The sequence below is a fragment of the Saccoglossus kowalevskii genome, chromosome 17 (genome assembly GCF_978046115.1).
Source record: "Saccoglossus kowalevskii chromosome 17, keSacKowa6.1, whole genome shotgun sequence".
Taxonomy (NCBI): Eukaryota; Metazoa; Hemichordata; class Enteropneusta; family Harrimaniidae; genus Saccoglossus; species Saccoglossus kowalevskii.
Genome location: NC_140657.1, coordinates 33800615 through 33823640, shown reverse-complemented (window position 1 = coordinate 33823640; position 23026 = coordinate 33800615). Strand labels below are relative to the sequence as shown.

General features: G+C 36.2%; 1 protein-coding gene across 1 annotated transcript in view; it reads left to right on the top strand.

Annotated features, from left to right (window-relative positions):
* Window positions 1–20337, top strand: part of LOC100376910 (heparan sulfate 2-O-sulfotransferase 1-like) — a 100720-nt gene extending 80383 nt beyond the window's left edge. Inside the window, exons 3-7 of the mRNA XM_085492417.1 lie at window positions 10703–10788; window positions 11038–11176; window positions 12271–12368; window positions 12853–13010; window positions 17632–20337. Of these exons, the coding sequence (XP_085348543.1) occupies window positions 10703–10788; window positions 11038–11176; window positions 12271–12368; window positions 12853–13010; window positions 17632–17852 (702 nt within the window). The 3' untranslated portion in view covers window positions 17853–20337. The remainder of the gene's footprint in view (window positions 1–10702; window positions 10789–11037; window positions 11177–12270; window positions 12369–12852; window positions 13011–17631) is intronic.
* The last annotated feature ends 2689 nt before the right edge of the window (window positions 20338–23026 follow it).

Genomic DNA, 23026 nt, shown 5'->3' with positions numbered 1-23026 from the left:
ACAAAGCATATTCTATCCAGAACTCAACAAGATAAACAGTTCCACAAGGCATAGCACAAAGCATACTCTATCCAGAACTCAACAAGATAAACAGTTCCACAAGGCATAGCACAAAGCATACTCTATCCAGAACTCAACAAGATAAACAGTACCACAAGGCCATGTATGTAAATGTGTCGAAATGGGCGTAGTGCGAGTGGTTAGTGCTAGTAGCACTAATTTGAAAAAGTACTAGATCTAGTGCTAAAATGGCACTAGATCTAGCGCTAAAATGGCACTAGATCTAGTGCTGACAAGGCACTAGATCTAGTGCTAAAATGTGCACAGTGCGAGTGGCACTGTTATCGCATTGTCAACGACGTCAAGACATCCCGTAATTCTCTGAAAATAAATTAATATTTACCGTTTTTTTTACGTAAAATTGTTGTATCTTTCATTCATTGGAAATGTGCTACAGTGGGAAAATTGAGAATGTCATTGTTCACGTTTGTCGTAATACTAATAGACCTTTGGAACAACTCGATCGGCCGGGAAACTAGCCAAAACAGTGAAACTGCAGGTCGAACTGCGCAATTTTTTCAAATTGTGAATAGATAAACTGTATGAAATGGTATTGTGGGGGAAGTCCCGGGTCCCTGTAAAGCTCGGTATATTTTAAGAGATTTTCATACCTGATGTGTGGTATTACCTACAGCTTCATGAAGATTCTGGGTTTGATTTCTATGATCAGCTGCCCACTCAGTATTGAAATACCTGTATATACATGTACTAACCACTTGCCAACTTGTATCCTTCCTATTTGGTAGAACTGCATCCAGTTTTAAAGATTTGATAAAGATTTTTGGTTGGTTTTCATATGTATGTGTGCTGCCCTGTCAATGTACATACAAAACTGACATGGTGATAGCGGATAACTGTGGCATTAAACTTTACTCTTCAGTGACATGCTGGAGCTAAGATTTAACAGTAAACCTACAAAAAATAAAGTATAATAAAAGTATATATTAGATTAAAGAAGCATATAAATACCTTTCTATCAGCTGGCATTGACTTATCATAAAGACTTTTATTTGTGAAATGCAAATCGAGCCTACTACTGATGAAGAAACATTACAAACACAGACTCCCTTTTCAATGCCTTCCGGATTCTCTTGTTCTTTCTCCTGTACTAAAAAAACAGACGTCGACACCACAGTGACTGCATCTCGAACGACAACTGGGACAATGCCAATAACTACAAAAAGAACTGTTAGCAAAGTGAAAATACGGAAACCTCCCGTTTTCACACTGCCGTCCGCGATCTCTTGTAGCTCTTTCTCCTTTTCCAAGGGGTTAGAGGGAGCGTCCAGTGCACCAGCTGATATATTCCACAAGTAAAATCAGACATCTGCCAATTGCGCCGAGGAAGTAGACGACATGGAGTCTATTGCGTCAGACGTCTCAAACTTATCACAGATTATACAAGATGACTATCCTAAGGAAACTGACAATCAGCTATCTAACGAACCTCTTATGTTGTTCGTGGAAGAATCGGTTAACTCCAAAAGAATTTTTGATCATGCGACTGAGTTCTGCCCTGATCTCAGATTGCTTATAAGATCACTAACAAATCTACGCAAAAACACTGACACTAATCCAACGATTAACTTCAAAGCTAGGAAAATACTTTATGAAGACTACTCAGCCAAGACAAAAAGATGCATATGACGCTGAAACTCGCCATACCCCAATTGATGAAAAACTGGATGTTCAAAATAGAATAACTGACACTTAATCTGCACATCCCATGAACGCGATTGACTACACGATTAATGCTTTCATAATTCGATTTTTTGTGTGTGTTGTTCATTGGTACTATAACTATAACCAGTGTAGCTCAATTTAAATTATTTAATTTGTAAATAGCAAGATATGAAATGTAAAGTTTTTTTTTATAATCGAGAATAAACAAAAACCATGTATGTATGTACGTATATATGTATGTATGTCACTTTTTTTGTTCCACCGTTATCTCAAGAACCACTAATCAAATTTTGGTGAAACTTAGTACATAGATGCTCTGGGATAATGCACAGAGTTGATTAGGTTTTGGTAAAAATCCATGAATATTAATTACTTAATTTGCATGATAATTAGCTGACTTTTAGTTGTTTCATGACTGTTCCACTGGTATCTGAAGAACCACTCATTGGACTTTGATGAAACTTGGCACATAGATGCTCTGAACTAATGCGCAGATTTGATTAGTTTTGGGTAAAAATCTGTTTATATTAATTACGTAATTTGCATAATTAATTAATTTTCAGCTTTTGATATTTCGAGTAGTAATGATCACGTTTCAATGAAACTTGGTACATAGTTACTTGAGGACTGTGCAGAGACCTAATTAGTTTTTGGATAAATATTTGTGCATATTAATCACCTTATTAGCATAATTAGTTAATTTTCAGCTTTTCACCTGATATCTCAAGTACTAATCATCACATTTCAATGAGACTTGTGACATAGATCTTCTAGAACTATGCAGAGACCTGATTAATTTTGGGTAAAAATCTGTTTATATTAATTACCTAATTTGCATAATTAATTAATTTTCAGCTTTTGATATTTCGAGTAGTAATGATCATGTTTCAATGAAACTTGGTACATAGTTACTTGAGGACTGTGCAGAGACCTAATTAGTTTTTGGATAAATATTTGTGCATATTAATCACCTCATTAGCATATTTAGTTAATTTTCAGCTTTTCACCTGATATCTCAAGTACTAATCATCACATTTCAATGAGACTTGTGACATAGATCTTCTAGGACTATACAGAGACCTGATTAATTTTAGGATAAATAATTGTGCATATTAATTACCTAATTTGCATAATTAGTTAATTTTTTGCTCTTCGGTGGCTGTTGCACTGATGTCTAAAAAAACACTCATTGGATTATAATGAAACTTTTAAAGAGTACCCATCACATTTCAATGAACCTAGGACTATACACCATATTAATTTTTGGTAAATATTTATGCTTCTTAATCACCTAATTAACATAATTAATTAATACTAATATCTCAAGTATTGATCATCACATTTGAATAAAACTTGGTACATAAATTCTCTAGGACAATAGACAGCCTGATTAATTTTAGGTTCAAATCTGTTCATATTAATTTTCTAATTAATATTTTTTGGTTCTAATCACATTTCAATGAAACTTGGTACATTGTGCAGACTTTATTAGTTTTACACAGAAATCTGTTCTTATTAGTTACCTTATTTGCATAATTAGTTTTCTATGTTTCCATCAGTATCTCAAGTTTAAGTAATTTTGAATTAATTTTCAATGTGTCTCCAATACTCTCAGCACATGGGAGTTCTTTCTAAGCTTTCTTTGATTTTTGTTTTGAATTTGACGAAAGTTGATTTTAGTGTTCAAATTTATATGTGTATATGCTATTTCCCTGAGCTATTAGATTTAAATGTACAAGAGTAATTTTGCATCAATGCCGCTGTGTGCCCCAAGTGATGTTGGCAATGTTGAGCTATGGCAAGTAATGTGTTTCCCAGAGAAGTTGTGTACATAAACATAATCTGAGGATGTAGTAGTGATTGTACCCATACATTGCTAAGCAAGAAAAATTTTTGAAAAATGTATATGCATTTCATTTCCTGTTGGCCAGGGAACAAGCATACAAATGTACATCTATACATTTCAAACTGTGTGGGCCAGGGAACCAGCATACGAATGTATATCTATACCTTTCAAACGGTGTGGGCCAGGGAACAAGCGTACAAATGTACATCTATACATTTCAAACTGTGTGGGCCAGGGAACAAGCGTACAAATGTATATCTATACATTTCAAACTTTGTGGGCCAGGGAACCAGCATACGAATGTATATCTATACCTTTCAATCTGTGTGGGCCAGAGAACCAGTATACGAATGTATATATATACATTTCAAACTGTGTGGGCCTGGGAACAAGCATACAAATGTACATCTATACATTTCAAACTGTGTGGGCCAGGGAACCAGCATATGAATGTATATCTTTACATTTCAAACTGTGTGGGCCAGGGAACAAGCATACAAATGTATATCTAAACATTTCAAACTGTGTGGGCCAGGGAACAAGCATAGTCAGTCTATTATCGGGTACTGAGTTGTTAATTATTCAGTTGATGTACAACACCTCCATACTTTGAAGAAGTCTCATTTATTTTAATTTTGTTAAAGTATTCCTTGAAGATTAAACTGAAAATTGGGATTTAATTTAATGTTTAATTATAAATTGTCTATAGGGTCATGTCTTTCATTTTTCATGCAAAGATGTACAGTTTGCTGACTGACATTTGGATAACTGTAATAATGTTAACATGTATATTTTGGTATTTCACAACTCTGATTTCTCCAATTAAATACATGTAAGAATCAATCATTTTTGTCAAATTTAACAAAATTATCTTTGAATGAAATAAATTATTACTGCACTATATATTATAATATTATATACAATAAGAAGACAGTTATTTGTGAGACAGTGTCAGAGCCACAGGCAAGCACATCATCAAATACAGACTTATCTCTTTTCTGTTTCTGATCACAGTAATAACAACTTTGCATGCTGGGAATGTGTAATACTTGGGGTTTAATCCATTGAACGCAATCTTTTTTTCTGTCAAAACTCTGATGTAGTATTTTGCAAATTTGTTTTGATTGTCTTTTCCTTTAATTTCCTTGTTAATTTTAGACCCAATGGACATAATAGCCCATTTGCTAGAGGTCTTGATCAAAATTATTGAAAAATTGCGAAAAAAATCAAACAACAATCAAAATACAGTAACTAATAGTGAATAAAAACCTAAAATATGTCATGAAAGCTATATCTTTACCACGAAACCTAAACAAAATCAGATTATTTCCAGTGGGATCTTTCACATGCAAGAGAACTTCTTATTCTAGCTTCAACCAATCATATGTCAAATTTCCAATATGTGTCATATAGTAGGAGAAGAATGAAATATGAGATACCGTCATGTAGAAACTAACGACAAACTTAATTGATGATGCACAGTTGGTAACTACCAGCTACAAAAAATAATGTCTGAAAAATGCCATTTACTGTATCTACTTTTATCTAATAATGGCGAATAGTACGGTCATAATAATCTGCAATGACACCTACAAGTCTGTCTTAAATGGACCTGAAAATAACAAGTGTTATTGTTACTTTGCAGACATCTGCTTGCTTCTCATTTATCAGCAATTGAAAGCTTTTTAAATCCTCCCGAAAACTGTAAATGATAACAGTAGATAGAGCTGCAATGTAGAAAATTTCAGGCTTTGTCTTTTCGCCCAAAGATTAATGAGAAATCTAATTCTTGATGATACTCTTTCACTGCTTCTGACATTTTTTGACAACTTTCGCGACATAAACTTACAAAATCTCTCCTCACTTCCTTGATGCGAAATTTTTTTAAAATTCTTAAAGCATTTGATCAATGTCAAATTATTTAATTATAAAAACTCTAGATATTGGAAAATGTTATTAATCAAGTGGATTTATTTAAAAAACAATGATGTAATTAAATACCGGGTTTACTGAGTAAACACACCAAAATATTACTTCATATTTATTTCTGCATGAAGAGATTTTGAATTTGTAATAAATTAAATTTACAGAAATGTATATCATAAGTATATTTACTCAAAAAGATCATTGAATGTTCCATTCAAATTGCCAGCATATGTGACCACCCTCCTTGTTGTCTTTGTTTGTGACTGAGATTTGGCACATAACTGTGTAATGTGCTGTAAATCCTGACGTCCCAGATGGGATTAAGATAGCAACGATGGTGAGTGTGGTCATGTATATTTCATGCTTAATCACCAAATGCAGGTAAAATAAACCTAGAGGAAAAGGATTGTAATTCCTTGTCATGGATATCTTAGTCCTTTGAGTGCTGAACTATGACCTTTAGTGAAATGAACACTCACCAAATAGAATCAGATTACCTCCCTTAAAGCATCAGAGTTCACCAAAGGTCAGATGTCATTGAGGAGCATGTTATGCCATGCAAGTGTGTCATCATTAGACACAAGTAGCACATGAAAGTCAATGAATGTGCATGTCATTGTTATGAGATTTATTAGAAATCGATGGTGGCAAATTTAAAGAAAACAACAATCTGCAAAGACAAAAATAAGAAAAAGATTCTGCATACAGTAACTGAATGCATGAATAAAATAATACAGAAAGATAAAAACAAAGGCAGCAATTTTATCCCAAAAAAAAGCTTGTTTGAAATTGCTTCTTTGAATAGCTGATTTTATTTTTTCTCAGCCATCTCCTCCAAGTTTGTAAAATGATCTACCCCTTAGAAATAATATAACTATGTAACCAGACTAAACCAAAAGAGAAAATTGAACAGTTTACAGTTGTGTGCTGCTGGTAAACTCTTCTCCATTTCGGTTTTGGCTTGGTACTGACAAGCTCTGCTATACCTCACTGTTTTAAAACAATTCAACCATCTTGCATGTAACTGAAGACTGTCATTTTTCCTAGTACTAAAATATAATACTTCTTTGTTAATTTGGTTCCTGTGGCTTGATAAAATTTCATGAAATTCTTGGATTGAAATGTGCTTTGCAGTGGGCCTATCTCAGCCAAAAGCTACTTCTCTGTTTGCCAGAATTGAAGTCATCAAAAGTTCCTCACAAGAAATGGCTTTGCAACTCCATTTAAAACTAACTCTTTTTGCTATAAACATTGATTAAAGTGAGGTGTTCATATTTATTCAGTACAGTGAATTACAACAGCACAACTACCGGATTCTGTGTAAATTCGTCCTGGGCTGTTAATTGGTAGTTTAGGTTTTTTAAAAAAATAGGGCAGCAGTTTTTTAACGTGTTATTTTAATCATTCCTGATGCCTAAAAGTTTCACTGTAGTCATTGACGCCTATTCAAGAGTATGTTTATTGCGACTATCGTGAATGGGTAAGCTTCGTTTCACAATGAGCTGTTATCACTGTAAACTATATTAAATTATTCTTCAAATGCCCAGTTTATCTTTTGAAAACCACTATTTTTTTTATTTAATAACAAATCATGCCACTTTCCCATCAAAATCCAAGCCAAAAGACAGCATCAAGCGTTTAAAATGCGGACAGAATCATTCGTTTACGACTGGGTGAAATAAGTTTAAATTTATTTGCATTTCATAACAATTCAACGATTTTATTGTTTGCACGTTATTATACTCATTACTAGGTAATAATCAACAATTGTGAAACCGGATTGCGCTACCGCGATCATTTGCTAATGCAGTTGTGTTCGTTTTTATTTGAAACTTCTTTTAGAATATACTTTCGCTACTAATAAAATGAAAAAAAAAAATAATTGTATTTGGCACTGGGTGACACTGTAATGAAATTTTAGGCGATCTAATTTTTAATTCAGCAAGAAAAAAAAAATGTATAAAATTTTAGATTAGCTTCTGCAATAGTTTCTTTCGTTTTAAGTGGTCCAACAGCTGGCATTGGAAGTCCATGTAGCTGGATTTTTCAATGAAAATACAAGTCCCCAAAAAATATTTGATGATCATTTTTTTTTAAATTTTGAACCCCAGATAAGGGCGTACCAGCCGTGAAATTGTGATTTTTCCGGTGGACGAATTTATGCCAATATCCGGTACAGGTCTCATGCCACTAATTAACCAATGGCTGCTCGTAGCCCTCAATTTAAATGCCCAGCAAGAACCAATGAAATTTTTTAAATATTATTTTTCTCAGGTGCTCCCTGTTTGAGGGCGTAATCACCTGGGTCAGAGGTGAGACCAACATGTGGTCTTTTGTTTACTACTTAGCGGCTGTGTACCTGTGGGTTTATTCTGTGTGTTAATGGATGTTCTAATCTTGGTGTTTTTCCAGTGATTTCTCTTGGTGCAATCCAAATACAGTAGGTGTGTCTTGTTTACCTGAGATTTGCAAGAGTTTGAGCTGGCCAACATGTTAGTTTTTTTCATATGGTTGATTACTGGCATGTTGATTTCCCATTTTTGAGCCATATTTTCAACTTTCTTCGTCATTTTCATATAGCAATCTCGTCATATGTTAACATTGTCGTCTATGGAAATTCAATTAGTGGTATGAGCCCTGAAGTAACAGTTTGCCTAGGACCACCTGAGGTTGTTGTTTTAACCATAATTATGGCTCTATTCACTGGAATTTAGTCATTTTTGGCAGATCTCATCTTACATAACCAAAGTTTACTTTGACCTAATTATTATAATTTTTGACCTCTCCTGACCTTGCATAGATCTGATAATTATGAGGTTGTGTGTTCAAGCACACATTTCATGAGATCAGCTCCATTGATTTGGCAGGTATAGTGCAAAGTAACTGGGAATCTTTTTTATTTTTATTTTACCACTTTTCTTGCTTTGTATTCAACTATTTAGACACAATGGAGTAATTTTTTATCCAGAAATGTTATATTTTGCTATGCGTTTCACCCATTTCTGTCAATCTCTTATATCTTGGTTGAAGATTTTGAAAATTTGTAATTCGGTATATTTTTTGCCCTAATCTTATTAATTGGCTGTGGTTGGGCTGTGGTCTGTAAATATAAATGTTTTTATTAAACTGGTCCAAAAATTTTATTCATTCATCAATGAATTATTCATGTCACCACTAATTTCAATGGCTCTAGGAATTCTGAGAAAAATGCTTAACCCCATTTTATGGGTTTTTTGTCTTATTTTCACATTATGGCAGACAAACTTAACAATTTGTAGTGCGGTCATTTCTAATGTACCGTATTCAAAGTTTAATGAGGTCAAAATCCCAAATATTTAAATAAATTCTCAAAATTGTGTTGTGTATCTTGTCACTGACAAGAGATTTGCATACTGTCAGTATATTAGCCAAGTAGTACAACTCTTTCAATTTCACAATTATTGCTCTTTTCTCAGAATTTTTGTGAATAGTTAGCTAATTAATCCCATCTTGAGTTTATTATTGAACAGTGCATGTACCCCCCCCCCCCAATTAATCAGAAATCCTGTTGATTTGAATTTAATTTGATCAGGGATGTGTAATACAAGTATTTTATATTTAGATCCTTTTCTTGTTTGTATATTTTTATTTTTATTTCTTTTTAAATCATAAAATTGTTTCGTTGAACTACTTTTTTTCACATAAGATTTGATTAAGTATTTTATGTTGAGCAAATTCTATGTGTGGCCATGGTAAATCAAACCACTGTTGTGTTTTGGTATATCCAAGGTTGCCCGTCACAGGTCTCCGGCCTAAATGCAGATACCGTGGAATTGTTTTTTTGTTTTTAATTAATTGGAGAAATAATGAGCTGATGAATTGAGACTTTTGATTCAGTAGAATTTTTTTTTTTTTTAAATTATAGTGATAAACTACTTTTAATTGTCATTATTCTATGTATTATTTCTAGAAATTAATTAAAATTACTAATCATGCCAAACGTTGGTCTGTACTTGTTTGTGGTGAATGAGAACATTATATTTTACAGTACTGCATCTAATAATCAGGCTTATATTCATTGCCTACCATCTATTTTGGTGTTATGCTGAGTGTGTATGTTGCCACTTTCTACAACTAATTGTCTGGGTATAGGGCGCCACCAAGTGGTAGATTTTGATAAATAACTCCCAGGGTTTAAATTTTGGGGATTTTTTTTGCATGGGAAATTACTCGTCTAATGATATTCCATCATATATAAGATCAACAAGAACTTTATTAAACCTTCTTATTTCTCTGAAGGTCTCATGCCACTAATTAACCAATGGCTGCTCGTAGCCCTCAATTTAAATGCCCAGCAAGAACCAATGAAATTTTTTAAATATTATTTTTCTCAGGTGCTCCCTGTTTGAGGGCGTAATCACCTGGGTCAGAGGTGAGACCAACATGTGGTCTTTTGTTTACTACTTAGCGGCTGTGTACCTGTGGGTTTATTCTGTGTGTTAATGGATGTTCTAATCTTGGTGTTTTTCCAGTGATTTCTCTTGGTGCAATCCAAATACAGTAGGTGTGTCTTGTTTACCTGAGATTTGCAAGAGTTTGAGCTGGCCAACATGTTAGTTTTTTTCATATGGTTGATTACTGGCATGTTGATTTCCCATTTTTGAGCCATATTTTCAACTTTCTTCGTCATTTTCATATAGCAATCTCGTCATATGTTAACATTGTCGTCTATGGAAATTCAATTAGTGGTATGAGCCCTGAATACATTATGCTGTAATATAAATACTCATACTTATTGCCTTGTTCTGGCAAACAGCGCCCTCTATGGTTGTTCAATTACCTTTTTTTTTTTGCAGAATGTGATATAGAAGTTGAAATTTGTCATAATACAATAATAAACCGTGTCCAAACTATTTTTTATTAAAAACCTGATAGAATAGTATTCAGAAATAGTAACTTGTCAAGATTTATTGTTTATATATAACACTATAGAGTCATTTTAATGCTCATTGATACATAGAAGTACCAACAGTAATGTGGGGCACAAAATAACTTTTACCAGTAGTTTTTTTGTCAGCAACAATTAGAGATATTTTGAATTAACAAAACTGCAGATTGGCTAAACTGGCTAAAATAACATACTACCCCCGGTAGCTAAATGATACGTTTTACAGTATACCAAATAATGTTTTTTCTGTTTAATTTCAGGCAAGATTTGTGCAGAATGTGACGTCATGGCAAGTGAAAAAACCTGCATTTTATCATGGCCATATTGCATTTTTAGATTTTGCCAGGTAAATTTACTATTTACTGGTAGTTTAAAACACATCCATGGTGTGGAGAGCTCCACCATGTGGCAGGTTTACATAAAATTTAATATTGATAGTTTTATAATGATTTATTTCTGTAAGTGATCATAAATTTATGGTAACATTAAAGCGGGGGAGTCGTCACCTGCGCATGCCATTATTTACAAACAAGCATCTACCCATGAGCCTTTGCATTTTATATGTTTATTGATTTGTTATTTCTTTCCTCAACAGGTTTGGAGTAGTTCAAAAACCATTGTATATAAATATCATAAGGGAGCCACTAGCCCGACTAGTCTCATATTATTATTTTGTAAGATATGGTGATGATTTCAGGCCACATCTTAAAAGGAGGAGATCAGGTGATTCACAGGTGAGTAATCAGGTGACTGTCACATGACCTGACATATAGATTGTATAATTATGTATAGAATATTTTATGTAATGAGTATATTAATCCGAATCTTTCCAAGTGCCTATGGGTCTGTTTTTACTTTGATGTGATTATGATTTAAAAGTATGGAACAGGTTGGCATGGTATGATGCACTATTTAGTCCCCGTTCGGACATAGTCCGAAAACAGGGACTTGTGGTTTGCCCTGTGTGCGTCCGTGTGTCTGTGCGTCCGTGCGTCCGTGATCACGAACAACCATGGACCGATTAAGTTCAAACTTCACTCATACATCACACATTATATGGGACATATGCACATGCATTTTTTCATGATCCGATTAACGATAGCCGAATAGCGGCCATTTTAATGCCGAAAATGCATCAAAATCACGTATTTTCACAATTCCGGAACCGGATCTCAGTCATGCATGGATAGATTTTGTTCAGATTTAGTACAATGTGTTGTACATATGCAGGTGCATTTTGGATCAGACCACTGAAAGTGGTCTGAGATTTCGGTCATGATCTGCTTTAAATGTATATGTCACTCAAATATGAACGGAAGGGGGACGTGTCATTGACAATGACTTGTTCTGCGTTTAACTCCTACACACTATACACATACAATTGAAAAAAAGTTAAATTTATTGCCTTGCATTATCACATGGTACAGAACATATTTACTTTACCTGACATGTGATAATGTCTTATCAGATTGCTTCATCTTACAGAGAATTCAGGTTCCATCTCTATGGTGTTGACTGTTAAAAAATGGCTTTCACAACAGCAAAAAAAGGGTGCAGCATCATTTTTTTTTTCAAAACACCTCAAAAACAAAAACTCCTTTCTTTTTTGTAGAGTTGTTTTTTTCTGTCTACCTGAAATCAGTCAACCTAAATGTACACGATTGTTATTATGTTTTAATACAAATGTAACATGACCTGGTTTATATATCTATATGTGTTGAACATTTCCCAATGTGCTATGCACAAAACAAGGAAAATGTTTTAAATCCACATGCATTGCACATGACATACTGGTATAAATCTAACTGATTATTACTTTGTTATTTAGACATTTGATGACTGTGTAATGAAAGATGAAACGGAATGTCAGCCTGAAAAAATTTGGTTACAAGTTCCATTTTTCTGTGGTCAATCACAGGAATGCTGGTATGTATACTTGTGTAACACTTGTTACTTTGATCTGCTGTAAACGACTTGAAAAATCAGTAAATAATGGTGACATGGAATATGCTAAAAAGTAACCAAGATTGGGCTGAAAATGATAAAAGGAAGCAGGACTATATTTGCTGTCCAACCAAACTGATGTTCCAAGAGTAGAGGTCATTAAACTGATTGATGTCAGTCTCCTTCCAACATGGTCAAGAAAACATGAAATAATTTCCTGAATATTGATAATTTTGATATTGTCGTCATATTAAGACATTTCAACATTATTATTTATGTGAATTGTTTATATGAAATTAAATTGATTAATAAATGTAATTTGGTTTTACTGGCAGTTGTTAGATCCGATCATAAAATACACTTACATGTACTTTAGGTCTTTCTATGATTTCTCATCATTGTGAGAAACTTAGTGCATTCACCTACCCTTTTTTCACAATCTGACCACTGAAAACTTTTATTTCAGGCGCCCTGGCAGTCAATGGGCACTTGAACAAGCCAAGAATAATCTTGTTCAACACTATTTCCTGGTTGGTGTTACTGAACAGTTGGATGAATTTATTGGTGTTTTGGAGGCCAGTTTGTCGACTATGTTCCGTGGTGCATCTGAGCGGTTTCAGACAGGTAGGATTAATTACATATGTCGACAATAGAAATAATAGGAATCTATAACTGCAGCAAACTTCAAAGGAAAGGAACTAATGTTGCATGAAACGCTTGTTGTGCTTTATGTGTTAATTTACCAGTGTTTGGTTAAGCACCTACTGTATCTCAGTGTTTGGTTAAGCACCTACTGTATCTCAGTGTTTGGTTAAGCACCTACTGTATCTCAGTGTTTGGTTAAGCACCTACTGTATCTCAGTGTTTGGTTAAGCACCTACTGTATCTCAGTGTTTGGTTAAGCACCTACTGTATCTCAGTGTTATTTTTGTCCCAATATTCTGAAGGAAAGGGCATACTATAAACTATGGACTATTTTGTGAATTTGTGATGAAAAGAGGGAACTGTTGGTGAGAAGGTGTATTTTTGAGATCAAAACCTGCGGATACGCTGGAATTGATTCCTAAGCGATGATAACAACGTAGCTAAAAACACAAAGGCTCATGAGTATACACTTGTTTGTAAACACACTATGGCCGTCTACCATATCAGCAGGTGACAACTCCCCAACAGTACCCCAAGGCATATCCACAGGTGACAACTCTCCAACATTACCCCAAGGCATATCCGCAGGTGACAACTCCCCAACAGTACCTCAAGGCATATCCGCAGGTGACAACTCCCTAACAGTACCCCAAGGCATGTCCGCAGGTGACAACTCCCCAACAGTACCCCAAGGCATATCCGCAGGTGACAACTCCCCAACAGTACCCCGTGGCATATTCGCAGGTGATAACTCCCCAACAGTACCCCAAGGCATATCTGCAGGTGACAACTCCCCAACAGTACCCCAAGGCATATCCGCAGGTGACAACTCCCCAACAATACCCCAAGGCATATCCGCAGGTGACAACTCCCCAACAGTACCCCAAGGCATATCCGCAGGTGACAACTCCCCAACAGTACCCCAAGGCATATCCGCAGGTGACAACTCCCCAACAGTACCCTGTGGCATATCCGCAGGTGACAACTCCCCAACAGTACCCCAAGGCATATCCGCAGGTGAAAACTCCCCAACAGTACCCCAAGGCATATCCGCAGGTGACAACTCCCCAACAATACCCCAAGGCATATCCACAGGTGACAACTCCCCAACAGTACCCCAAGGCATATCCGCAGGTTACAATTCCCCAACAGTACCCCAAGGCATATCCGCAGGTGACAACTCCCCAACAGTACCCTGTGGCATATCCGCAGGTGACAACTCCCCAACAGTACCCTGTGGCATATCCGCAGGTGACAACTCCCCAACAGTACCCCAAGGCATATCCGCAGGTGACAACTCCCCAACAGTACCCCGTGGCATATCCGCAGATGACAACTCCCCAACAGTACCCCGTGGCATATCCGGAGGTGACAACTCCCCAACAGTACCCCAAGGCATATCCGCAGGTGACAACTCCCCAACAGTACCCCAAGGCATATCCGCAGGTGACAACTCCCCAACAGTACCCCAAGGCATATCCGCAGGTGACAACTCCCCAACAGTACCCCAAGGCATATCCGCAGGTGACAACTCCCCAACAGTACCCCAAGGCATATCCGCAGGTGACAACTCCCCAACAGTACCCCAAGGCATATCCGCAGGTGACAACTCCCCAACAGTAACCCAAGGCATATCCGCAGGTGACAGCTCCCCATCAGTACCCCGTGGCATATCCGCAGGTGACAACTCCCCAACAGTACCCCGTGGCATATCCGCAGGTGACAACTCCCCAACAGTACCCCAAGGCATATCCGCAGGTGACAACTCCCCAACAGTACCCCAAGGCATATCCGCAGGTGACAACTCCCCAACAGTACCCCAAGGCATATCCGCAGGTGACAACTCCCCAACAGTAACCCAAGGCATATCCGCAGGTGACAGCTCCCCATCAGTACCCCGTGGCATATCCGCAGGTGACAACTCCCCAACAGTACCCCGTGGCATATCCGCAGGTGACAACTCCCCAACAGTACCCCAAGGCATATCCGCAGGTGACAACTCCCCAACAGTACCCCAAGGCATATCCGCAGGTGACAACTCCCCAACAGTACCCCAAGACATATCCGCAGGTGACAACTCCCTAACAGTACCCCAAGGCATATCCGCAGGTGACAACTCCCCAACAGTACCCCAAGGCATATCCGCAGGTGACAACTCCCCAACAATACCCCAAGGCATATCCGCAGGTGACAACTCCCCAACAGTACCCCAAGGCATATCCGCAGGTGACAACTCCCCAACAGTACCCCAAGGCATATCCGCAGGTGACAACTCCCCAACAGTACCCTGTGGCATATCCGCAGGTGACAACTCCCCAACAGTACCCCAAGGCATATCCGCAGGTGACAACTCCCCAACAGTACCCCAAGGCATATCCGCAGGTGACAACTCCCCAACAGTACCCCAAGGCATATCCGCAGGTGACTACTCCCCAACAGTACCCCAAGGCATATCCACAGGTGACAACTCTCCAACATTACCCCAAGGCATATCCGCAGGTGACAACTCCCCAACAGTACCCCAAGGCATATCCGCAGGTGACAACTCCCTAACAGTACCCCAAGGCATATCCGCAGGTGACAACTCCCCAACAGTACCCCAAGGCATATCCGCAGGTGACAACTCCCCAACAGTACCCCGTGGCATATTCGCAGGTGATAACTCCCCAACAGTACCCCAAGGCATATCTGCAGGTGACAACTCCCCAACAGTACCCCAAGGCATATCCGCAGATGACAATTCCCCAACAGTACCCCAAGGCATATCCGCAGGTGACAACTCCCCAACAGTACCCCGTGGCATATCCACAGGTGACAACTCCCCAACAGTACCCCGTGGCATATCCGCAGGTGACAACTCCCCAACAGTACCCCGTGGCATATCCGCAGGTGACAACTCCCCAACAGTACCCCAAGGCATATCCGCAGGTGACAACTCCCCAACAGTACCCCGTGGCATATCCGCAGGTGACAACTCCCCAACAGTACCCCAAGGCATATCCGCAGGTGACAACTCCCCAACAGTACCCTGTGGCATATCCGCAGGTGACAACTCCCCAACAGTACCCTGTGGCATATCCGCAGGTGACAACTCCCCAACAGTACCCTGTGGCATATCCGCAGGTGACAACTCCCCAACAGTACCCCAAGGCATATCCGCAGGTGACAACTCCCCAACAGTACCCCGTGGCATATCCGCAGGTGACAACTCCCCAACAGTACCCCAAGGCATATCCGCAGGTGACAACTCCCCAACAGTACCCCAAGGTTGCTTTTATTATTAAAATAACAACAATTACTTACATGATGGCATGACAATAACAAACAAATAATGACAACAAGTTTATTTTCAAATAATAGTGATGAGAAGACCAATCAATCAGCTTGACAAACAAGTGACATACAGAGCCAAAATTTCACTTGTAGTACCAAGTGATATGTCATGTAACACATATATACCCCTCGCTAAGTCAAAAAAAACGTAAATTATCAAGGGTCATGACTAACCAAGAGGTCTCTGATAAAAGAGGGGTTATGCATTGAAAGTGAATAAGAAGTACATATACACACATGAGTTTATTAGTCCCTGTTTCAGGTGCAGCCTGAAAGGCGGACTATTAATTCTATTTCAATTTTCCGTCTGTGACATTTCTAACATTTTCTCAGAAATTCTGCAGCAGGTATCGATGAAACTTGGCAGGTTGATGAACAAGTCTCTGCCGAATATGCACATAATTTTTTTTTCCAGATCTGAAAATCCTATGTGGGTATTTTTCAAGATTTTCCTCTGAAATTACCTCTCCCTACTGCACTGACAGAGCAACTGAGCAGGCTCAGAATAAATAATTAGCTTAGATTGTAATGCTAGTGTTTTTAGTGATGTCATGACCTGGTAGAACCTGGTAGATGAGTTGTACCATTACTAATCTCAGTGGAAACTAGAGGGGTGTCAGGGCTACATTTTGATGGGAATTATAGTAGTGATAATGAAACAAACCTAGGTCTTGGTAATATACAAAGACCTGAATTAACAAAGAAGTCAAGTTGTTATTAAAGGTACATCAAGTTTTACTCAGATTTATGAATGCAGTTTCTTGAGAATGTATGAGACAGTTGGTTGCACTTGTGTACTCTGAGATTTTGAACCTGGGTCAATGAAATTTTTCAGTTATCAGAAAATGTTAAAGGTAAATCACTTTATGATGAGTTGTACCCACATAGAGTACATATTAATTCAGTTATTTGCAGATGTTCCATGTCTGAGTATTTTATAATTAAATAACAGGGACTGTGTGATTCATGTCTTGTTTATAGTTTTCTTTATTGAACATCACAGCATCCATGTCTGCATGGATTCAACTCATTGCAGCAAGTTTTATAGAGCTCTATCAATAAGGGCCGGCTGAAAAGTATGTAAAGTCGTAACTTTATAGCCTGTCGACACCTCAAGTCAGGCTTCCATCACCCTCTGTATCTCAGTAATTGACAGCCAGTGGGTGTTAAGTTGTCTTCTCCAACCGTTTAATGGCCAATTAAATACATGATGCAACAAAACATTAGGTCTTTTTGTGAAAATGTTATTTCTTTTCTTTCTTCACAGGGGGTAAATCACATCTAAGGAAGACGTCCAATAAGCAGCTACCATCAGCAGAAACTCTCGCCAAGTTTCATTCCTCCAAGATATATCAGATGGAGAAAGAATTCTATGACTTTGCTGTCGAGCAGTTTGAACATATAAAAAGAAGGACTATATCATTTGTGGAAGGGAAACATGTTCCCATTCCTCAGCAATTTATGTACGAGAAAATCCGACCTAGATAGGAACAATGGATATTCTTTTCAAGATTATTGTCTACGCGATATGGTCTTCAGTATAAAGAGCTTACAGATTTCCAGAAATGCTGAAAACCATGTATTTGTAAATTAATTTTAGTGAGATATTAAGTGCTGATACTGCCAATCTTATTTCTCTTGGCAACAGTCTTCGTAATAGACAAAGTTTGAATATTTTTCAACATCTTAGGGGGCTTATCCTATTAACTCCTCTGCATATTGGACCTTCTAGGAGTGCAGTTTTCCACAATATATATATATATAGAAAATTACAACTTTTACTAACCCCCAGGAAATTCTTAATGAACTTCCATGATAGTGAGTGTTAATTCTAGTTAGATTTTGAAGTAATTTATTTATTCTTTAAGATCCCCCTAGATTCATGGCTTACTAGACGTCTGTCTCCCCTAGTTTGTTGAAAAAAAACAAAAACAAAAAATAATTTTTTGAGTCGAATACTGAAGCTTTTGTGTTGTCTTGATATCAAGTGCTGCTTTTTGAAACTGTTTATTCATTAGTATGTATATTTGTCAGGTATAAGCTCAGAAAAATATCTATGTTTGAAATTCAAACATTTATTGCTGTTGAAAGAGTGAAGAGTTTTATTTTTTTGTGGTTGTATAAATGTAAAACCTCAGGTTGTCTTTCTATATGTAATGTTTTAGCAGTTGTTGTGTATATATACTGGTATATCAACCTATCTTCCATTAAACATTGTTCATTATTGAATCAATTAATCACCCTCCCCTATGGGTGACGATCTAACTAATCGATTAACTTATTATGAATTATTTTTGTCCACCCCATTCTCTTATTTTGTGTAAGCAGGAATTAAAATTTGCATAAATGGGAGGGGGGGGGACAAAAAATGCCCAAAAACATTTTATTTTCATTTGCCTAACTTATTCAACCTCATTTTTCTGGTATGTGAGCAACAAAATTGAAATTATGTAAAATTGTTATTTTGCTTATGTTTCAATAAAATATTGGTTGAATTCAATAATACAAAAGGTAGATGTTTTACAACCCACTCTCTAAAAACAAACTTTGTTCCTTTTTTGAGAATTTATTGACCTGAATTATTCAATGAAATGTATTTTTCACCGAGAACTACATTTTTTGTGTGTTAGTTGTGTGCATGATTTACTCCCCCATAGGAACATTTCCTTGATCTTTGTGAACTACATAGATCTGGTTGGACATGCCTCTAAAACATGCAGCCAAGCTGTTGACATGGCTCATTACAATGGAAATAAAACAAAATGGTGGGGTATCATAATGCCACCGAGGGCGCACTTTAAGAACATTGCTGAACAAGATCTGTAAATATAATGATGTAATGCCTAAATGAACAGACCTTAACTGTCAAAAACATGCTGGTTTTTTTTACAATGTATGAAAAAATTATTTCTGCTAGATTATAATCTCACCAATGTGTCACTTCAGCAAAATTTGTTTACAACTGAAAAAAAAGTAGTGTAGGCAATTACATTATTTTTATGTCAAAATATACATGTCCAAGTTTAGATTAGAAAGTCTGTTTACTATGTGTTGCATTGACTTGCAGTGTGTGTGAATGACAAGGAAGGTTTATCAGAATATCACTCAGTCTATTTGGATTGATTTTAAAGTATATATAAATAAACTTTAATAATCATCATGACTTGACCTGCACTTGGACTCTGGTACGCTTTACTAAAATAGTGAATATAATATTCACAAACATTTTCCCAAGGAGTGGTTTGGTTGATGTTGAAATGTCTCAAATTTCTACAGTCTATTCATATTTTCACTTTCTCCTCAAAACGTACCAGTTACAAATTTCAAGTCGTGGTGGTAAAAAAATACTGGGAAAATGGTAGACAAACAAATGAAACTTGCATGTTTATACTCCAAGTTTAAACAAAAAATTATGATTATATGTTCTTTGTTCTGAATTATAAAGTCTGACATGTTTTCATGAGTGACTATAACTGTACTCAAAATGCATCTTTTGAGCACCAAAGTCAAGCTCAGATATCATCCACAAAATAGTTCTGTTCTTTTCCTCAAAAAATTGAAGTTTTTTTTATCAAAAGGTAGAAGTAATGTCACATTTTGTCCGTTTGGTACAAAATTAAGATTGAATTCAGTGAAAATTCTGCCCTCAAAAAGTTAAATAATGAAATAGTAAATATTTGTCAAGACCAAATTGTCTAAAAAAAAAACCTGAAAAGCTGTTCAGTTTACAGAGGTGTTCATCATCACTAGGAGAGGCTGAGAAAAGTTGTGTTGAGTTTAGACAGGTTTTTGGTTAACAGAACAGTGATCAAACCCAATACCAAATAGAAGTGAGAATTTTGTTCAGTTTATGATAAAAAGAATTATGCCATATGTTGTGGCAAATGTGAAGTTCTCTGGTTGGTTTTAACTGTATTGAATCATTTCAGATAATTTTATACACAACAATTAAATCTTTGTTATAAGACAGAAATTTTGTTTGTGATTTTTCACATGTGTTTCTTGTTTCTAAGCTTGCCATCACATTTGAAAGTGGGTAGATAAAAATTACATATATTACATATATAGGTACTACATGTGGACCTCTCAGAATTGTTCATTTTGTAATGATATCTTTAATTCTCTAATTTTGGTGAATATTTTTGTCATTTTTGGTAAAAAGTGATATTTTCGACTTCTTGTTGAAAACTGCAAGTCCAATTGCTTTGATATATTATACATATAGGTACTACATGAGAACCTCTCTCAGATTTGTTCATTTTCTAATGATATCTTGTTCTTTAATTGCCATGTGCATTGCTAACAGCGGAGCTTTCTCAGCCGACAGGCTGCTTGTTAGACTTCTTCTTGAAAACTACAAGCCTGAATGCTTTGATACTTGGTGTATATGTACCTTGGGTAGACTTCTCTCAGATTTGTTCATTTCATGACGATATCTTCAATTCTCTAATTATGGTGAATTTTTTTGTCATATTTGGTAAAAAGTGATATTTTCGACTTCTTGTTAAAGACACAATCATTTATGGTGAAAAATGATATTTTTGAATTCTTGTTGAAAACAGCAAGTCCCATTGCTTTGATACTATACATATTGTTCATTTTCTAATGATATCTTCTGTTCTATAATTGAAATGTGCATTGCTAACAGCGGAGCTATCTCAGCCGAGAGGCTGCTTATTTTTCTTCACAATATGGTTTGTGTTTTAGCAACAATCAACAGTTGTTGGTTTCAAGTGTGAAAGTCTCAGATTCAGAAAACATTTCTGGCAAATCACAATTGCCTGTGATGTTTTTTAGTGGTACAAACATTAGCTGCCTAGCAATATGCAAGGCATCATGGGGAAACCATTTATCTGATCACTGTATTCCTTTTTCTCCACCCAGTCTTGATGTAAGGCACAAGAGTTAGCGTATCTGTCTTACATCAGTGAGATTGCCGGCTTCCATGTTTAGCTGCACATACAGCAGTGTAAAAAAAAAAAAAAAGAGTATATTTTGCCAATTTGTGAAACTCGCAGCATTCATATCTGAGAGAATGGCATCATTTTAAAGATGAGGTAAAGCAGTTGGTTTTCTATGGTTGTATCTTTAGTGGACATAAAATGATCCAGTTTTTCTTGTCACTGTACAATGGATATGTTCCATATGTGCATGCTTGAGTTGTGCTGCTCCTCATTTCTAAATCGATGGAAAATCATATGAGTGGGTAATATGCATCTTTAATATAAATACTTACTACTCTCCATAAAATAAATAAAATAAACTAGTCTCTGTGATCATTCTAGTTTATATTACTACAAGAAAACTATCACCACTATTTGGATATAAATATATATATATATCAGTAATTTTAATGAAAAAAAAGTACATTTATCTTAGTAATAGTGACACCTGTTGTTTAGTGTGATGGACCCCCACGGTTGGGTACAGGAGCATAGAAGTTTATAATTAAAATTATTTTCCATAATAAACATGAAACCATCATAAATGGCCTTATAAACAGCCTTTCACTTCATAGTGGGGTGGGTGGAGTAAACCTGTGATTATTTTTATTATTTTCTGACCATCTAGTTTGCCGTTCACCATATCCATTTCCATATAAACAAAAGCTCCAGCCAATATCAGATTTGACTACTTGTTTCAAGCTATGGCACTTGGAAATGAGTGTTGTGACATGTGGCAAATGTTCAACTGTCTTGGTTAATAAGATTGGCTAAATTTCAACTAGAAACAGGTAAACCAGTATACCTGTATGTACGAAGCCAGTGAATGTTATTCAAGCCAAAGAAACTGCATCTATTTATATAAATACACATGGACAGAGAATATTTTCTTGGAGCACTAAATGTGACAAATGTCCTACTGTCTGTGATAAATATACCACACCAGCTACATAGTGCCAGCCCTTACCAAATAAGAATACATTTGAAATGTATTTGAAATGTGTTTTTTTTTCACTCTTTTTCAATGCACTGTAAATATGTTGTGAATGTGTTTAAAATGTATTAGAAACGCCTTAATATATATATAAATGCATTTTAAATGCATTTATTATATCGAGCCATATCAGAATGGAAATAAACGCGTTTATAAATAAATGAGTTTAAAATGTATTTTAAACGCATTTATTTATAAAATTATTAAAATGCATTTTACTTGATATTCATGTCCCAGGAACAATTAGTAAAAATGCATTTTGAACTGGTTCATCTTCATTCACCAGATTGTGTGTGTAAATGTACTTGGGAAAAAATACCAATAACATTCCGTTTTATTACAAATGATACATGTGTAAATGTGTAAAATTCTTACAAAAGTAAATATTAAAAATGTTTTGTTTTTTTTACAACCTTGCACATTGGGAATCCGGAGTAATGTGCATGGCAAAATTAAGTATAAAAGCTCGGAAATAATGTATATAAACATTTTGCAAGTAATACACTGGCTAAAATTTAACAAGCATGCATTATTATAACTACTTAATATAGAATAAATAGACCAAAAAATTTATTACTGGTACTATGTAAATTAACTAAATAACAGGAAAAAACTGATATCAAATATTCATTTTTTGGTGTCTTGATACCGTAAACCTGATATCATAGTGCCCAATGCATGGTTTATGGATGCTTCTGGTGCCGATTTTGGTCCACTCATACAGA